Source organism: Scheffersomyces xylosifermentans (genome assembly GCF_036884685.1).
Source record: "Scheffersomyces xylosifermentans strain CBS 12540 chromosome Unknown RJT20scaffold_3, whole genome shotgun sequence".
Lineage (NCBI taxonomy): Eukaryota > Fungi > Ascomycota > Pichiomycetes > Serinales > Debaryomycetaceae > Scheffersomyces > Scheffersomyces xylosifermentans.
This window is the reverse complement of record NW_027042941.1, coordinates 2,199,122-2,218,425: the sequence shown is the minus strand read 5'-3', so window position 1 is coordinate 2,218,425 and position 19,304 is coordinate 2,199,122. Positions and strand designations below refer to the sequence as shown.

Genomic DNA, 19,304 nt, shown 5'->3' with positions numbered 1-19,304 from the left:
ACCGAATCACCTAATAATATTAAGACGTCCTTACCAGCCACACTATCAAAATATTTTGCAATCGAGGCGCTCGTAATATGCCCGTACAGCACAAACGCGGGCGCTGGAGTTTTTCCATGGCACCGTAACCGGAGTCTAAAAGGGCTTCCATGAGATAGCATAACCTTCCCTTGCAGCTGCGGAATTTTTAACTACAAGCGGGTATTGTGGCGATTGCAAAATATTGTTTAAATTTTTTAGATATATCGATATGGGTCACATTACAAAAATAGTACATTAGATAACTAGTGATCTAGTAATGGCGACATAATAAGGCAATGATTAGCCCCTTGTAATGCATAATAAATAGCAATAAATATCTATTGATCAACTAGAATGAAATAGCAAAGACCGCCGTAACCAATAATGCATAACCCATTAGTTTTATTAAGGAAGTCTTTTGCTCTCCCACCAAGGTCAACGAGAAACCGGCATTCAACGATCTTCCTCCATTGTCTTCTGTTCCGTTCGTAATACCAGCATCAGTGAAATTGACACCAGCATATTTGTTGTCAAGGTCTCCATTCCAGCAGTATCTGGCAAAGCACTCCTGACACTGTTGACTCTGTTCGAGACCATTTCTTTCTTCGGTTCTTCTGATGATAGCACATCCTACACAAGCTGCCCATTCAGGATCTAAGGTGTTGTTTAATCTTGAGGCCACTTCAAATCCGTTTTGGATCATACCCAATTTCTCCTTCTCTTCATAGCTCATCTTGAACGTAGAAGTGTTCGACCAGTATGTGAAAGGTCTGTTTGCTGTGTACACAAGTAAAGGAGTGTCGTAAATGCTACCCTTAGAAGAAGTGACACTCAGATTAAGTAAGGAGGTCAAGTTCTTGGCGTCGCATCCAAAAAAGGTTGGCTTTGCTGTCAAATTTAAGTTACGGAAGGAATTAACATCAGGAACATATGGGAAGAGGGTACCATTACCTTGAGGTAAGAATTGTCTCTGATAAGTGGCAACCAAAGAAGCACCATTAGGCCAGTACCCATCGGTATCAGCAGAATTATCGAAGGAAAAGATCACATCCACTTGACGATCTGGTTGTAACAATGGAGCTAATGGAACATTTTGTAAATCTTCACCACCATCGCAGAGGAAAAGAGTATCATTGTTTGTGATGGACTTGGTACCAAAGTCAGTGTCAAAGAAAGGATTAGGTTTGTACACAGCAATGTCATTTTCATGGTTGGAAATATCATTCAAGATGGAAGAAAGGATGGATTTGATAGCAGAGGAGAGCGATGTAGTGTTAATTTGAAGAATAAACTGGTTGAACAATGACGAAGATGTTCCCATAATGAATCCAGCATTGTCAAATCCTCCAATACATTTACCGTTCTCAGGTTCACCATCTTTGACTTTAGTGCCCAAATACTTAACATCCGTGAATTGGTACAAAGAAGGATCCCATGAGCCTAATTCGTATGGGTTAACCTCGAAAATAGTAGAGTTACCACTGATAATTGTCGTGCCTGGCGTTCTACCATCAGCGACAACAATTGGGAATGGCATTTGATAATTGGTAAAGGGTTCAGACTCCTGCAATGTAGACCACGTCAATGCTGCACCGGTATCATTCAACTTAGAAAAGAATTGATAAGACAATGCCCTACCCCAGGTGTCAGTAATGGAGACATCGTAGCCTGCATCCCTTTTTTCGTCTAATGCATCTTCAATGTTCTTGTAATAATCGTAGGTTTCCCAGACTTTAATACCACCCACATTAACAATGGAATGTGATAAGTCCCAGATTTTACCCTCTCTCAAGATTGTGTCGACATCTGTGAAATTGTTCATTACAATGGTTCCCACAAGCCAATTACCACCGGACAAACCGACAAGATATGTACTGGCTTGTAACAAACCTCCAAGACCGTGTTCCCATGCTCCAGTTGTTCTGTTGTCTAACGCAGCTAATTGACCAGCTCCACAAAGCATCGCACGATAACCACCTCCAGAAAATGCTATTCCAATTTTAATGGTGTCATTGGCCTTGTTATTGACGAAGTCTGCGGCGTCAAAGTCTGTCATGTTGGCATGCTCTAAGAAAGCTATCAAGTTATCATTGGAAATGGTCTTACGACCTTCCAACCAAGTAACTTCTTCATCCGAAAGACCGTCGGCCGTTCTAGTAAGCTTCTTGTCCGACGGACAATCGATAGGACCGGGAGCATATGAATCCGTAGGTGACCATGATTGGACTCCTAGTATGTAGTTTAGGATGAGAAGAGCCGAGAATACACTCTTCATCGTTTAAATATATATGTTAGAGAAGTATTGCAATTATTCAATAAAGGAACCAGGTTTTTCACAGCTATTACTGCTCGGGATTAGTCGGCTTTAAAACCAAAGTGGGCCAAGAGTTGGTGGGAATGAGTCTAGCTACTAACTGTAGTAGGAGATGTGATATGACCGCAGAAAATACCTGATAAGTGCCTGAGGATGAAACGTAATACTATCCTTCGAGGTTCCAAGAGAAGAACCTTGAAAATCTAAATAGATATTTCTTGATAGGACAAGTAGTTTCACTTATAAACAACAGTCGCATAAGGAGTTGCATAGGGACTAAAACTGGAGATCCGAGGGTGGAGGTTATTTTGGTGACCGCACTTGGCAGGGTACCAGTGATGCGCTTTGGGAAAAGGCTATAGGCATGGAGTGTCCGGAAGTCTTCCACATAGCTTTTTTTGGCACCCATCAGCCCCGAATGCCGTAGACAATACTACTTGGTCACCGTGGGAACATATATCTGTATGGCGTTGATAGGAGTTGACTTTACCGGCGTACTGTCATACTACGCCACCTACCAACTGTTACCCCTTCCTGGCTCAGTTTAAAACTTGTGACCATACCCCCTAAATATTGCCAAGTTTAGGCACATAATATTTTAGTCGTAAAAATAAAGTCGAACTCGTACTAATGCAGAGAATCAACGAGGAAAGAGACCTCCTATCGAAACAATGAGGAAAAAGTCGCCAAGTCACCTCTTGAAAACTAAGTCCTCTATCAGAATTAACTATCGATGTCATAACGATGTGTTCTTGGCCATGTTAACTCAGGTTCTTGACGGGTTCGGATCGAATGGAAGCATTTAGCGGATGTGAACAAAACCGATGGTATAAGCCACCAATAACAAAAACGACAAAGGTGCACAAAAATATCCGACTTAACGTTCGGTTTGATACGAATGTTACTATGTGCACACTCTCCCGAAGAAAGAAAACTTTATTAATGTTAGAGGCTATGGTTGGATTTCAAAGTCTGAAAAGAGTTACGAACTCATCGGCCATCATGGATGTTACCGACCAAGCCGAGAGACTACAGATTTAGTGCTAAACTCGGCTTGTTAATGCTGAAATAGAAGTCTGATGCAGTTTGCGCTTCGAAAATGTTTAACTTGAAACTCGAAAACGTGTGCTGTGATATTTTGATGGTAGCGAAATGGTGCCCCAACAGTAGATCGACGGTTCGTAGACTAAAGTTTATAGTGTGAATTGGTATATTTCAAACTAAAGTAAGTAGCTGTCAAAGACTTCCTAGTCGGATATAATTGGAGGCACAGATCGCAGTTTCCCGCTTAGAAATGGAGAGTGGAAGTTTTGCTTAAGAAAGAACCGATTCTCGGTCGTATAGAACATCAGCCTGGTGAAATATGCACCAGCGATAAAAGAAGATTCTACCGCATATTCAACAGCGATGACAGTTGATGTCATGTTACAGTGGGTTTACTTAAGGGATAATTCCTGTTCCGCTAATAATCATTGCGGCACGGATGCTATGGTTACAAGAGTGTAGCTATCTTTATCGTTAATACTGTTGTTGAAAAGACTGTTCTTTACATAAGGAATTGGCCATTAGTATCCTATAAACCAAGTAAATAGGAGCTTATATACTCACTCCAGTTATAAACTGCCGAAGAAATCCGCTAAATTGGGAACTACCTATTGAATGTAGCTCTACCTGCAAAAATTATTATAAATGCAACGATTTTTTTTTGCATCCTATTTTCTATGTTGTTGCAATGATTTGCCTTAGGAAGGAAAGACCCAAACCTATGGACAATCGTTCCACACAACTAGCATGCAATGGACAACGTTCAAGACCTTAGCATTGCAGTTATCCACCAAGAAATCTTCGTGAAATCATCTTTCCGTATATCTCCTGTAGCTACTCCCCTCCTCCGTACCCAATCAACTTACCGGTCTTATCACATGATTCTCGGTAGTTCGTTTCGGCGATGGGTGCGATAGTAGGCCGCCAAAAGTTGGGGTAAAGAACTGTTCTTGTAGTGAACCTATAGGTTATAACGAGGTGATTAAGTGATCTAGACATCAAAACTGAGCCCAACTTCTCGAACGAACGACAGCCATGCCAACTGCCTCGGAGGAACAGTATTTGCAGAATATCAAAAACCATGTTGTCCGGCACTTCCAGAACCACCAGGAATCAATCTGGCACAAGCTTCCGATTTCTAGAAGGTCATCGGTATTCATTCTTCTCTTCTTGGGACAATTGGGAGAATTGCGGGTCATTTTGACTAAGCGTTCTTCCAAATTACGGAACTTTCCTGGGCATATCTCTTTGCCGGGCGGCAAGGCCGACGATGGTTTGGAGTCCGAATGGCACGTCGCTAGGAGAGAAATGGAGGAGGAGATCGGGTTGAGCTCTAACAACGATGAGTTGGAGCAGAAGTATGGCTTTACAATAGACCACCTTAACATCTTGCCTAGTTATTTGTCGAGAACGTTTTCTGCTGTAAGACCATGTATAGGATACATGAATTTTTCCAAGAAAGTCGACGAAAGCGATTTGATCCATAATCTTAAGATCAACTTGAATCCTGGTGAGAGCTCTAGCATTTTCTCATGTCCTTTGAGGGACTTCCTTTATCCAGTAGTTGAAGAGGAGCCCTTGGAAAGTCTTGACCGTAATAGTTATGCTGTGAAATGGGGAGGAATTCCATGGAATTTGCGTTCGTATACATTCTTGCAAACCAACAGCAACGAGGCACTGTGGTTGAAAGGCATCAAGGATTTGTCAGCTTCTGAAGATGAGGATGACCAAGGAACTGATATTGACAATTCTGAGAAGGAAAGCGTAACCCCACCAGAAGCTCGTAAAAAGACCAAAAAGGACTTGTCTGAATGGGGCCGTTTGGGTTCAAGACGTCATTCTGAGACCAACGAGAAGATTTACGATGTTTGGGGTTTAACGGCTAATATACTACATGACTTAGCCGATGTGACGTACAGGGGACCACCAAAGAGGGAGTTGGGAGAAGAAGAGTTGATCTATAGCATCTGGAAGTATGGCAACCAAATGAGAGCCAAGGAAAGATCTGAGGCGGAAGTGAAGCTCATCCAGTCGAAGGCAATGGATGACTTTGGCTTTGGGGAGATTTTGCCTAGAACCGAGTTTAATAGATTGAAGAAGTTGTATAAACTTTGATAATAGGGAGAACGACCAAGGTTTAGACTATCATGAGAGAAGCTGTCGCATGGGCAAGAGCTGGTGAAGAGTATGTTTTTGCATAATTCGTATTTATTGAAGTAATATAAGAGAAAAGACAAAGGGAGAAGAAACATCTATCACAGTTAATTTTCGCAGCCATTTATATATGTAGATGTGTAACTTGATGGCGTGGGGACTATTGTGAAGAGGAAAGTCTTCGAATTTTATCCTTTTTAGGTAGAAGTATAATTGATATTGATACTGCTATAGCATTATGAACATTTCTTGTAGATACTATGGAAACTACTCGACCATGCTACTCCAACGGTATCTTCAGACAACATCAATGTATGCATGTCAAACAAGGTTCATTTGAACACAAAAACAGGGGTTTTCGCCATGAGTAGCTCTTGAGTGAGTAAGCTCGTAACTGGGGAAGATCTAGAAGACTTAAAAATGGTTAAAGTGTCCCAAATTTTACCCTATACCCCCAAGTCACCAACACTTACCAACTCAATTTTATATTTCATAGGTACTATCTATCTATTTACATAACGGCATCTCCATATTTTCAGTCTTCACCATTGTCGCTTTTTGAGTGTGGTCAAGTCAAAAGTTAATTTTCCGGCTGTAAACGGAAATCATTTTTGTGAGAGTGAATCAAGAAAGGAAATACAGATAGTGTATTATTTAGTGGAAGTGATATATACTTTAAATAATAATATTTATACATTTTTGATAGATAAATGCTTATACATATGCATATGTATAAGCACAAGTATAATAGAAGTATTTTATAATATACTGACATACGTCTGTAAGGTCTTCATTTTTCCAATTGAATCGTTTCAGTAACTATATTCATTACAATTAGGGCTGCCAAAATGACCACAGATCAAGAGCCACAATTACAGAAAATCGTCAGTGCCTTAGAGGATATATCCATTAAGAGTAACGACCAGCAGAAAGAAATCACAAATAGTGATGCTGCCATAATAGAAATCCCACACGACATAGATAGCGAATTCTCCGAAATAGACGCCAAAACCATAGAGTTGGTGGAACTAGTGGCGAAATACGAACAATTGGTCAACGACGACAACAGATTGAACTTCATAAATGGGTTCTTGAATTTGAGCAGAGCCAACTACAATACGGGTACCATCAGCAAACGATTCGGAGCGGATTTCTACGATTTAAGACCTCACACTGCATGCGTAAGTTTGCAATATAAGAAGGACACATTTGAATTGGTTGATTTGTTAGAGTTCCAAAGGGCTAAGACAGCTTCAGAGAAGGCTCTAAAGAAGGCAAAGGACGACAAGAAGGCAATTACAGAAGAGAAGGAATACAGAGATGAGGATAGCAAGGAATCAGAATCAGAAACGACATTTGATGAAAAATACCATTTAACCAAAGATTCCAAGTCAACAGCATTGAAACTGAATGGGGGACACGAAGATAATCAGGTATTGAAGAAGAGAGGAGGAAATAATGCCATCAACAGCTCCGAAAAGAAGAGCTCGGGTACAAAGGAAATAGACTTGGAAAGTGAAAAGCAAACTGAAAAGGAAATCAAAGTACGTGATCCTATTTACCAGTTCGGAGCTCTTGCTCCCTATCAGTTGAAGCAGGCACAAAACTATTTCTCCCTGGCTCTCAAGGAGTCAGTCAGAGTAGTCAACATCCAGAATCGTATATCCAAATTGGTTAATGAGATAGAGATTCTACAGAAGGAGAACATTTCTTCTACAGCACAAGTGTAAAAACACGACACGTTCTTCATGTAAATCGGTAGATGTATAATATAGAGAGGGTAAGTCATATGACAAATTAATTCGTAATACAAATAAATCTAAGTTTCAGTCTTTTATAAAAATGTAATGAGAATAAAAAATGCAAATGTTGTTTATATGCTTAGTAGCAACTACTTCTCAATGTCACTGTACAAGTCACTGTCATTTTCGTAGTCTTCAGCATTGATGATAGGAGCGTCACTATCTTCTTCTTCCTCATCCATAGATTCATCTTCGTCAGCTTTCTTGACATCTCCATCCTCTCCATTTTGTCTGGCCTTTCTTCTAGCTTTCTTTTCTTCTTTAACGGCGTTCTTAGCCTTTAATGCAGCTTGTTGTTGGGCTCTTCTTTCAGCCTTCAACTTTTGTCTTAACTCATGCTTCTTGTTCAAGGCTTTCTGTTCAGCTTGGGTCTTGGTAATCTGGGCATGGTAAAGGGTCTTTGAGGAACCTGTTAAGCCCTCTTCTATTTTCATTAACGACATGTTGATACGAGGACCCAATTCTGTCAACTTAATGGCTCTCTTTCTAGTAGCCTGTGCATTGGAAGCTTCTGGCTCTTCCTTTGTGGCTTTCTTCTTGAGGTTGCTTGCAGCTTCCTCATTTTTGATTTCTACAATGGCATCGTCTTCAACTTCGGAATCAGAAGTGATACCACCAACAGAGTATGGGTCCAATAACAATTCAGAAACATCTCTATTGTTTGACAAATTTGGCAAGTTCTTCTTCAAGTTGTGGTGGGAGTTGATCAACTTTTTCACATTTCTATTCTCCTCTACCAACTTGGTGTTTATGGCGTAGTGTCTCAAGTCTATTTCGTTTGTTTCTGGGTTCTTATTTATCATCAACACTCTCTTTATAGACGACACACGGGTCAGTTGTGGTTGAATAGGAGGGAACATGTTCTGGAACACTGTGATCATCAATTTTTCATGGTTTTCAGCTTCAGTCAATTTGTTCAGGAAACCATTAAGCACCAATAAAGGAGGGTTTGCAAATTCAGCAGAGTCCTTACCTACGGACTTTGGATGCTTGAGGATTCTTCTTACATCCTTTATCAAGGAGTATGTATTGACACGGAATTGCAAGGTTGGGCCTCTAGGCATTTTTCCAATTCTCAATGAGATGCTTCCCGTTTCTTCGGATTGGTTGAAGATGAACATATCAGAAACACCCAAGGGGCCGGCCATGACGATGAAATCTTTCAACTTGTTGGACTTTCTTTCCCTCAAGTTGATGGCTGTGTGGGGTTGCATGACGATTCTGAAGTCTTTCACCAACTGGCTCAACGAGTGGTTCCTCAACGACGATCCGAGTCTAAGAACCATGGATCTGGGGATCTTGGCCAATTCCTCTTCGGAGACCTTCTTGTGGGTTCTTGTTTTGGTTCTTCTTTTGGCCATTTTGTATTATTTCTGTATAACGAACGGTTCCGACTGCTACAAGGTCAAAAATACTCGATTTCCACTGATTTTTCACCGTTTACTGTAAAACACATACATATACATTAATGTAAATCTTCACTGTTCCTGTGCTCGCTGCTCGCTTCTCGATGCTACTACTCAGTGCTTCACTCACTACTCACTACTCACTACTCACTTCTCTCACTATACTACACACTACACACTATAAACTACAGTACTACAGACACTACAGACACTACACACTACAATACTAACGAGAAAAACAATTTTGTCTGGCATAATTAAGCCCATTTCACATCATCTCATCCCTTAGTTAAGCTACACAGGCCTGAGAAAAAAAAATTTCCTCATCTCTTCGCACAATCATTTAGTGAATCGTAATGATTCTCTGCAGGCATTCACTTGCTATTGATGAAGTGAGCTTACATAGTTAAAAAAGAGGTAAATAGAGATGCACACATTCAAACCGCAGTAGATGATGAGACAGAGAGTGCGAAGAGTGCGAAGAGGGAAATTGGAGAAGAGAAAAGAAAAAAAGATTTTGGCAGTGATTAGAAATGGTAAGAGAGAGAGAAAGAGAGAGAAAGGAATAAACGAAGAAAGAAAGAAAAGTTTTGTGGTGAGAGATTTATTCTAAGGATCAATTCTATTAAAGTAAGCGAAAGAAATTAGATCGTTTCTACAAGCCTGTTTAATACAACAATAAAAAAGTATCTATTTTTCATACAAATTATAGTTTTTGTTTGATAGTTTTCCATTTTCTTCAGATAGAGAGAATTGTACTTTTGACATACAAAAAGACCAACATTTGCATAGAAAGTTATAACTTTTCCACTTGGATTAGCCAGAAGTTCTCATAGTGATATCAAAAATCCCATAGACTACACCCCCGAACATGGCCGTGATAACGAAAAAGTCGAAGCCAACAAAGCTCGCAGCTAAGGACTTGGCTGAAAAGATCAAGAAGAACGCGTTGAAGAAACAGAAAGAAGATGAAGAAAAGAACAAATTAATACTGCCAGTGAACAAAAAGGAGAAACCCGTAGAATCTGTTGTCAGCCCTGAAGATGAGTTGAAATTCAAGACTTTCTCCGAGTTGAAACTCGTCCCTGAACTCTTGGAGTCCATCCAACAAATGAAGTTCACTAAACCAACACCTATTCAGTCCGAGGCTATTCCACATGCTTTGGAAGGTAAAGACATCATCGGATTAGCCCAGACTGGTTCAGGTAAAACCGCTGCATTTGCAATTCCAATTTTGCAAGCTTTATGGGAAGCACAAACTCCATACTTCGGATTGGTTCTTGCCCCAACCAGAGAATTAGCATACCAAATCAAAGAGACATTTGATGCTCTTGGAAATTCCATGGGATTGAGATCAGTTTGCATTGTTGGTGGTATGGAAATGATGGACCAAGCCCGTGACTTGATGCGTAAACCACATATCATTGTAGCAACTCCAGGTAGAATGATGGACCACTTGGAGAATACCAAAGGATTTAATTTGAAGAATTTGAAGTTTTTGGTTATGGACGAAGCCGATAGATTGTTGGATATGGAATTCGGTCCTGTTTTGGACAAGATTTTCAAAGTTATTCCTTCAAAAAGAACCACCTACTTGTTCTCTGCTACGATGACCAACAAAATTGAGAAATTGCAAAGGGCTTCCCTCCACAACCCCGTAAGAGTTGCTGTATCAACCAAATACCAAACTGCTGATAATTTGATGCAATCTATGATGTTGGTCAGTGATGGTTACAAAAACACTTATTTAATCCATTTGTTGAATGAGTTTGTAGGAAAATCTATCATTATCTTCGCCAGAACTTGTGCTCATACACAAAGAACTTCACTATTGGCTAGAATCCTCGGTTTCTCTGCCGTTCCATTGCATGGCCAGTTGACACAGGCCCAAAGATTAGGATCCTTGAACAAGTTCAAGTCCGGAAAGGCCAACATCTTGATTGCTACAGATGTTGCTGCTAGAGGTTTGGATATCCCATCCGTTGATGTTGTGATTAATTACGATATCCCAACTGACTCAAAAGCTTATATCCATAGAGTTGGAAGAACTGCTCGTGCGGGAAGATCCGGTAAATCCATATCTTTAGTCACTCAATATGATTTAGAGATGTACTTGAGAATTGAGAGTGTTTTAGGTAAGCGTTTGCCAAAGGATCCATCTCCTCCTAGAGAAATTTTAGATGCTTTGCATGTCCATGTGGATAGAGCTACGGCTGAAGCTATCAGACAGACCAAGGATTTCCACGAAAAGAGAAATGACAAGATAGGAGGAAAGAAGAGAAGAGACGATAGAGACAGGGAGGAGCGTTAGTCTGGAGAACATTAACAAATAGTAATGAAGCATGTAAATTGTACCAAATATAGAGTAGAAACCAGTATATACGATACAAAGAATCGATAAAAAAAGCGGATTAAATACAATTCACTATAGTGTCCACAATGACATGTAATCAAACTTAAAAACATAATATTCAGTTAAAAGAACGAGCTAAAATTATACTCTATCTATATAACGAATAACCGACGAACTAAACAACTCATAAATCTATGATAAAACAACCAGAACATATACCAGCCAATAAAAAACATCATCTGACAAGTAGAACAACAATAAAACAAATCACAAGAATTAAAGTAAAAAAAAAGGTTCATCTGAATTACCAACACCCACACAATAGATTCTTCCAAGGCGGTTGACAACTCTATTCAAAATGAGATGAAAGGACAAGAATAACGAATACAATGCCCGCAACTAATAATAATACACTAAGAAAAATACTGTTGTCATCTTAAACATTGGCCTTGATTGACGACATCCATATTCAAACATGGAAGTACGGACCTTCAGGAGAGAAGGCTCACTTATGCAAAAAGTGGACGGGGCATTCACCGTATCCCTTCTTGTTAAACCAGTCTTTGATGCACATGTAATGGAATACACACAAACATTCCAAACGTCCAACCTTGTCGCCTGGCTTGAGATCTTCGAGGCATATAACACATTCGTTATCAAAACAGTCGTCAATTTTCTTCTCCGCTGATGTAGGCATGGTAGCGGCAGAAGTCACTGAGCCTATGACGGGCTCTACGTTCAAATTGAATTCAGCAGAGCTCGATGGCGATACAAAATTTGACTCAGAAGGAGAAACATCACTTAACTGATTTGAGTTTTCTGAGTCTACATCGGCTTTGTCAGCATGCTGCTTGATTGTATCAACGGAGGACCCTTCAATGTTGGGAATACTCTCGAACTTAGGCTTAGGAATAGGTGGAATATTGTACACAAGCATCTTATTACGTGGATGAATTCTAGATTCGTTATTTGGTGAGTTGAACCGTTGGTTCTCAGTATTGAAATCAAATGTGGTTAAACAATCGTTAATATGGGCCTCTTTGAAACTATCGTAGTCTTCATTAGTGATATCATCAATGTGGCGTTTGTGTGCGTTAATATAAAGCTTGAGTAAATCTGTTGCACATACTGGGCACAAATTGGTATCACTATCATCATCGCGATGTCTGTGATGCAGCAGATGAGCATGATGTCCATGCTGGTTGTGTGATAGGTTGACAGACGAATTTGTGGAAGATCGGATAAGTCTGGTGTGGGTTCTTGTACTGAACTTGGTAGTACTGTCATTATCTCCACTGCTATGAGGCCCTACGTTGGGACTTCCATAGTTTCCGTACACAGAATTACCACTTAAGTTGTTGGTATTGTTGAGTGAGCTTTGGGAGCTATTGAGGCTGCTGCCTCTTGAGAGAAGCGAGCTGTCAAGATTGGCGTCGGATCCATTAGCGTCAAAGAGGGCTCTCCGGATCATTCTGATTTCGTCAACACATTCATCACAAGTTCTGTAAATCTCGTATTGGTTAGCTTTTGACCTGGATCCGTTGAAATTCACCACTATAGTATTAGGGAAGTACTTGACAGCTCTATCTGAGCAGCTCCAGCAGACCACTCTACCGCATTTTCTGCAGTGGTGTCTTCTGTTGAAGAATGTATATTTCGTGTGGCAAATGAAGCAGCTGGACACTTCAAAGTCGTCCTGCCATACGGGGCCATCATCTAGTAGTAAGCCATCCAAGGGTGCAGCGGCGACGGAACCACCAGCTGTGGTATTGTGGTTAGTCACAGTACTCATAATGAATGCGATTCTGGATATTTCGGTGTTTTCAGCGCAACGGAGCGGCGTAACTGTTTTTTATATTGGATCTATACGGCAAGGGCTCATGCCAGTGACAACTGTCCTGCTTCTACTGGTTCTATTAATCAGAAGAGACACTTGTACGATTTATTTACAGCCACCCCTTCTCTATTGTAGTATATGGGGTTGAGAGGCGGCCTGTGTAGAGATGATTCAGTGAGGGTGTGAGATTGAGCATTCACACGACGGTTACGAGATATGGGGAGGCAGACGATAATAGTGAGCTGTGTGTAAAAGGGTGAAGTGTGTTAGAACTGTATGTGTAACAGGGTGTGAGAGTAACAGGGTGTGAGAGTAACAGGGTCTGAGAGTAATACGATGTGAGAGTAACAACCCATGGAGTAACGAAGTAAATAGCGGAGAATGTGACCCTGTGTCCATATATATAAGCATACATAAGCATACTGTACATGTAAGATGAGCCTGATTGTGTGTATACATTTTCTTTGTTCGTGGCGTCGTAGTTAGAAATGGAATCCGTGACGCAGTAGTCAAAGAAGTTACAAGGTGGGTGTCATTTGTGACAACCCCTTTCGGCTATTTTTAGAGGGTATTTTTTAAGAAAGTGTACTGTGTAAGGGTAGTTAGTTAGAGGGTGTGGATATAGAGATGGAGTCTCGTATAGGGTAAGAGTGATGAGAGAAACTGGTTTGGAAAAGGCATTAGTTGGAATAGGCGTTTCTACTGTCGGTTGAAGTATGCGGCATGTGCAGAGGAATATGGAATTTGTCCTTGTCATATAACCTGGTGAGTGCAAGAATGAGCTCCAGAAATTTCGAAGGAAAAGATGATGGCTTACGATTAAAATATCGTATACACCATGTACCTTGTAGGTAAGTTTCAGTGAACTGTAAATAGTGAACAGTGATCAGCGAACAACTGGAAGCAGTTGCATGATAATTTTGACTTACTCATCAAGAGATCCATTCCTACATAGCATACTCCTCGGAAAGTGTGTTTTGTCGTTCAAGTAACTCGTTGACCAGTACTTACTGCATAAAAAACACTGTAAAAGCTTTAGTAAAACAGTTTTCGTATCTTTCCCTCATTCTGAACTTTCTGAAAGTCAACAGAAGCTATAATTTCCTCCCATTTCCCCACAACCACTACATCAACAAACACTACGTCAACAAACACTACTTTAATCGAAGACAAATATTTGCAGCAAAAAACATTATATGTATCTCCGGAGCTACCATTTATCATTTTCACGTGACTATTTTTGACCCACGAAACGAATAAACGCAAAATCAAAGCGGTTTTCTTCATTTACAACACCTTTCTTCCGGTATTATTCTTTTATATATTCGCTTTCCAGAAGGTTATCAGCACTTCTCTCGTTAAATACACCAAAAATCGAGATTCAAGATGGCAGATAGACTAACTCAATTGCAGATGTGCTTGGACCAGTTGGTGGAGCAATTCAATGCTACAGTGAACTATGTTAACTCCTCCAGTGAACCCGCCATGCTAGACGATGACCCAACCTCAGTAGCTAATATAGCAGCAAGTGCACCTCTTCCAGGACAGCAGCAGCCACCACAGCAACCTCAGCTGCAAACACAAACCGCTCAACAACAACAACTGCCCCATCTGCCCCTGCAACTGAACGCTCAAACACAACAAGCCAGTTCCAATGGAAGTAATAAGCACACAGTATCTAACCATCCCTCGGTTCGAGCTGAAGCGGAGTCAAACTTCGAAAATACCATAAATGAACTTTCTACAGATATCATACTAAAATCTCGTCAAATTAGCATGCTTATTGATTCCTTGCCAGGAATAGGAGTTTCGCCAGAAAGCCAATTAAAGATAATAGAAGAATTGAGTGAAGAACTACAACAAGTCGAGCAAGAACACGTCAAAAAGATTGAAGAAAAAGATAAGTTGTTAAAATGGTGTGAATCTTTAATTGTGGAGGTGGCGACGGGAATTGCAGAGACAAGACAATAGAAGCTTCTCCCACAACAGTTGAATGGAACTGGAAATACTACCGCATTCTTAAATTTCATTAAGTATCTATTTTTGAATGTAAATATGTACAACGTCCTCTAAATATTTCCTATAATTTTAATGGGTATACGTCATACAATCAAAGTCCCAACCTCTAAACCACTTTGCATTATTACATGCAGCTCGAGTCCAATCTGTACCATAAATGATTGGTATGAATGTAATGTAGCAGTATACAGCTGAAAGCACTACAGAAGCCATAATAAAATAACCAAATAGCCGCCTTCTGCTTACTTGGTACTCGATAAATTGGGCAATCAATAGGATGGAGAAAAAAAGTGCAGGTAAATAGTGATGCAAGAATAATTGACGTTTCATGTAAAAGGATGGGAAGTAGTGGAGGGCCCAGCCAAGAATAATCTCAAAGCTATTTTGGATGTAAATGGAAGTGGCCAAAGGCTCGTAGGGGATTATAAATGGATTCATGTTTTTTATAAGCACAAAAAAAAGCTTTGCAATTCCCCACATGAGGAGGAAGAATGCAACATAGTAGATGGCTAAGTTTCCCAACAAATATATGTGACTGCCCTCTTCATCGGTCAATTTGTCACTGATCTCGTTGCTGAAATAGTTTATTCCGCGGAGTACAAAAGGCCAGGTTTCTGCTTTTGATGAGTATACGTGGTCATCTGTGAAGCTCTTGTTTATTCTGACCATAGCCTTATGATATTCCCATATCTTTTCAAGAAATGTATATGGAGGAAATTTTACTCTCGCATAATTTTCTGTATCATTGTTGAGTAAGGGGTGGGAGTTGGTTTCGATATACCAAAAGGTATTTGGGATGGTTGGTTCATTTACACAGAGAACTTCGTTTTGGCCAAAGCCCCAGTTTGGTAACTTCTCCGCGTGACTAAGCATTACACACTTTGTTCCTTGATGAATTAATTGAAATATAGATTCGGTGGCTCTCAACTTTATCATAGGCAAGTTATTCGTCGCGTGTGACTTCTTATTCATAATTCGTACCTTGAACTCGTAGTTGATGTCGCCAAGTAATTCTCTATCCCCATGACAAGACACCTCATTCGAATAGTCGTGCTCTGAAATAGGGGGTCTTATGTCATTAACATGCAAATATTTTCCAGTAGTATTGTGATACAAACGGATGATATCTCCATCCTTAACTGGCCTGAATCTCAGCTGTAACTGTCCCTCCCTGTTCTTATTTTTGGTCTCAATTATCCATTCGTTATTTTCGTCAGGTGAAAATCCATATAGACTAACTTGCTGCTCCTTGCTTCCTCCTGGATAATTGTGGTCGTGAGAGTGGAGGTAAGACTCAAGATTGTTGTGTTTTATGGTGACAGTAGATCCATATGATACTTCCACTGGCATGTTGCGTAACTCATCTGAATCAATAAGACTTGACTTGAAATTGGGTGACATTGCTCCAGAGCCACTTCCATTGTACGGAAGTGAAATGAAGTGAATTTGAAACACGCTAAGATATATCGTGAGTGGAACAATTATTAATGCTACTACTCTTGCTGCAAAATGCAAGTACAATTGCTGCACAGTCACGTGCAAATCTCCAATATAATTCCAAAGCTCTATTATTGTGAGAACTCCCACCCAAGCGATGGTGAATAAGCCTGTTAATTTGGAGGAAACAGTGAGGCCGAGCCCTATTCCACATAATAGTAATGCTTTGAACCATTTGGTTGACAATGGCTCGATCATTCTTTGTTTCTTATATCCGTAGATTGCAATTGTCATAAAAAATATAAGAGGGCAATCCAAAAGTATTGCACGTGACTGGATCACAAGTGAATTCTCTATTAATACCAACAAGGCCCCAATAAGGGCTACTAGACTTCGACAGTTGCTGAGACGAAGGATCAAGAAGGTAAGCACAACGGTACCAATGCCACAAAGAGCCGAAAACAATCTCATCGCCACATAGGGAACCTCAGTGTCATATAAATCTCCTATTTGCTCGAATGGAAACTTTCCATCCCATTTCAAAGTGAGTGCGATCCAGTAGAACACGAGCTTGACCAATGGTGGATGTACGTCTACAAAGAACTCGCCACGAAAATAGTCTCTTGCAAAACTACCGAAATGTACTTCATCAAAAACAACTCTTGGAGGATATGGTAGATTGTAGAGTCTAATAATGAATGCAAGTGAAAGGAGAAAGACGATAAGGAAGTGATCGAATTTGGAAAGTAATGTTCCATTAACCTTTGGGGGCGATAGAACTGTCGAGTGAAACACACGGAATTTTCCAACTTTGTAACCTGGAGGTAACCGTGGCGGCTTTTCCTGGAATGGCATCGCGATTCTGGTCTTTAACTTGGAATTGGTTGTGTTTAGCCTTCGTTATATGATATGCATTGTTCATTAACGAACTACTTGAAAAATTTGGACGTGCCTGGATCCAAAAATAGAATGGAATGTGTGCACTCCCCAAATCTAGCTGTGAAAACAGTTTTGATTGACAGCTTTAATTGAATAAGTCCTTTGGGCCTGAACTTCTAGTTCAAATGAAGAATATGAACGGCATATATTGGGATTTGGGTCATATTAATATTAACTTGGTTTTATCTGAAGAGATCTAATAACAACAATGGAAAAGGGTTTTCGCAGTTTCGTTATACACTCACCCATTTTTCACTTCTATACTTGCTATGAATAAATAAATAATCAATGAGTCAAATCATTGGTTTCTGTAATGCTGTGAACGGTTATGGCGTTATTTTTGTATTATACCATCTCCCTATCCCTACTGGTTTTAGTGAATAATGTCATTGCCCTTTTATAAATGTAATGGAACATTCCGCACAAGTTGTAGATGGTTATAAGAAATAACGCTACGCCATAAATGCAGCTAAGGTACTTAAAAAATTTGATCTCATAGCCACCGACCAAGCCTCTCGAATTTTCAAAAGTAGATAAAGACATTGTACCTATTGGGAAATTCATTGACCATGCACTTTTATTCCACCTTATATAACCGTATCTTTCATGATTGCAACCAGGATTGGGATTCTTAGCAAACGGTTTAATTTTCGAAAAAACCGACGCTATTGCAAGGAACGTATTAAAAAATCCAAACGACATTAACACCATAGAAGTCATTCCACAGCAGACTCCAAAAATTTGAGCCAAATTCGTATCTGGAATAATTCTTACCATATTCCACCCAAACATAGCTATACTATAACTGAGCTGCCCAACAAACCCAATGGGAAGAAATATTGCAAATACAGATGACGTTTCGGGTAATTTGTGTAAAATCATTCTTGCAAATACCACAGGTAAAAGCATAAGCCCTAAGCAAAAACAAAAAGACCAAAGTATAAAACTGACGATCTCTGTCACAATTTGTAAATAAAGGCTAGGTAACGATTCTGAGATAAGATGTCCGCAGGAAGCCGCAACAACCAACGGTACTGGCAACAAAAAAATGGTTGGATCAATATCTCTTAAACATATCTCTTTGTTTAATTTGGAGAAGAATGTGAAGAAGAATAGTATAAAAGAGGAGTATAGAGTTATGAAAACTCCAATCCACCATAGCACCCATACAAATATACGGTATTTACCTCCTAATATGTAATGAATAAAATTAACCACTGTGATGAATGCCATTACGAAAGTTGCCATGAACATAGAATTTTCGGGCTTGTAATGATAGCGTGCTATCATTTCCGGGTGATAGCAGCAGTTTAGTATAAACATCGTAGTCGTTAACACGAACAAAAATATGGCAAAGCTTCCCGTTATCACACCTAAAACCTTCAACCAATATGATGGAAAAGGAAATTGATGCAATATGTTTGCAGATATTGCTACTCCGATAACTGATGAAAAATAAGCCGGAGTAAAGTTATCAATTAACTCAAACTTTAGGAGATGGGTCAATCTTTCAATGAATCTATCGCCTTCATCAGACGATAACGATGACTTCTCCCCTATAATATTGCCATCTCTTTTTACCATGTTGGTGAATGTATCAACCATCTCAATGAAAGAAAAGTGTCCGAGCCCAGTCAAAGTCCGAAAGATTATGGCTGCGAACGAAAAAAATAAGAATTGAGCTACTTGAAATACTTTGTCTCTGCGAAAATTGAAAAGCTGGAGAGCTCATATTCAAGTGCAAAACTGAGCTACGACTCCCAACACCCACGCCAAAATTAGAGCTATTCTTTTACTTCCCTACGACTCGGCTCCGTGGACCCTATGAAATAGGTCGTAACGATTCATGCTTTGTTGCTGCAGATTCCAGTTATGAAGCCTCTTACTATTAGTAAGCTAATGATTAATGGTTGTACAAAAATGAACATCCGGCATCCAGTGTTAGCCACGGCTATATTACAGTCCCCTTATAGAGATA

General features: G+C 39.9%; 9 protein-coding genes across 9 annotated transcripts; 4 read left to right on the top strand and 5 right to left on the bottom strand. All coding sequences in view use genetic code 12, as the record gives it.

Annotated features, from left to right (window-relative positions):
* Nucleotides 1-117: 117 nt before the first annotated feature.
* Nucleotides 118-2,399, bottom strand: PLB3 (lysophospholipase). The gene has a single exon (XM_064920008.1). It carries the CDS (start codon nt 2,294-2,296, stop codon nt 371-373), a length of 1,926 nt encoding a protein of 641 aa, XP_064775484.1. The 5' UTR covers nt 2,297-2,399; the 3' UTR covers nt 118-370.
* Nucleotides 2,400-3,823: 1,424 nt separating this feature from the next.
* On the top strand, nt 3,824-5,494 carry PCD1 (8-oxo-dGTP diphosphatase; the record flags this gene model as incomplete). Its single annotated transcript, XM_064918780.1, has 2 exons — nt 3,824-3,835; nt 4,433-5,494. The coding sequence occupies 2 exons, from the start codon at nt 3,824-3,826 to the stop codon at nt 5,492-5,494; spliced, it is 1,074 nt and encodes a 357-aa protein (XP_064775483.1).
* Nucleotides 5,495-6,246: 752 nt separating this feature from the next.
* On the top strand, nt 6,247-7,357 carry VMA22 (Vma22p). The gene has a single exon (XM_064917044.1). The coding sequence runs from the start codon at nt 6,382-6,384 to the stop codon at nt 7,261-7,263; it is 882 nt and encodes a 293-aa protein (XP_064775482.1). The 5' UTR covers nt 6,247-6,381; the 3' UTR covers nt 7,264-7,357.
* Nucleotides 7,358-8,945, bottom strand: SSF1 (rRNA-binding ribosome biosynthesis protein). The gene has a single exon (XM_064917043.1). It carries the CDS (start codon nt 8,694-8,696, stop codon nt 7,425-7,427), a length of 1,272 nt encoding a protein of 423 aa, XP_064775481.1. The 5' UTR covers nt 8,697-8,945; the 3' UTR covers nt 7,358-7,424.
* A 667-nt stretch (nt 8,946-9,612) lies between these two features.
* RJT20DRAFT_1978 (RNA-dependent ATPase) lies at nt 9,613-11,052 on the top strand (the record flags this gene model as incomplete). Its single annotated transcript, XM_064919258.1, has 1 exon — nt 9,613-11,052. One exon carries the CDS (start codon nt 9,613-9,615, stop codon nt 11,050-11,052), a length of 1,440 nt encoding a protein of 479 aa, XP_064775480.1.
* Nucleotides 11,053-11,178: 126 nt separating this feature from the next.
* RJT20DRAFT_127628 (phosphatidylinositol-3-phosphate-binding ubiquitin-protein ligase) lies at nt 11,179-13,011 on the bottom strand. The gene has a single exon (XM_064917042.1). The coding sequence runs from the start codon at nt 12,884-12,886 to the stop codon at nt 11,600-11,602; it is 1,287 nt and encodes a 428-aa protein (XP_064775479.1). The 5' UTR covers nt 12,887-13,011; the 3' UTR covers nt 11,179-11,599.
* A 992-nt stretch (nt 13,012-14,003) lies between these two features.
* On the top strand, nt 14,004-14,961 carry MED21 (Med21p). Its single transcript, XM_064920004.1, has one exon. The coding sequence runs from the start codon at nt 14,318-14,320 to the stop codon at nt 14,900-14,902; it is 585 nt and encodes a 194-aa protein (XP_064775478.1). The 5' UTR covers nt 14,004-14,317; the 3' UTR covers nt 14,903-14,961.
* On the bottom strand, nt 14,962-17,457 carry PMT5 (putative dolichyl-phosphate-mannose--protein mannosyltransferase). Its single transcript, XM_064920005.1, has one exon. It carries the CDS (start codon nt 17,240-17,242, stop codon nt 15,020-15,022), a length of 2,223 nt encoding a protein of 740 aa, XP_064775477.1. The 5' UTR covers nt 17,243-17,457; the 3' UTR covers nt 14,962-15,019.
* On the bottom strand, nt 17,457-19,064 carry RJT20DRAFT_40044 (TDT family transporter). The gene has a single exon (XM_064920003.1). The coding sequence runs from the start codon at nt 18,929-18,931 to the stop codon at nt 17,672-17,674; it is 1,260 nt and encodes a 419-aa protein (XP_064775476.1). The 5' UTR covers nt 18,932-19,064; the 3' UTR covers nt 17,457-17,671.
* Between the last annotated feature and the right edge of the window lie 240 nt (nt 19,065-19,304).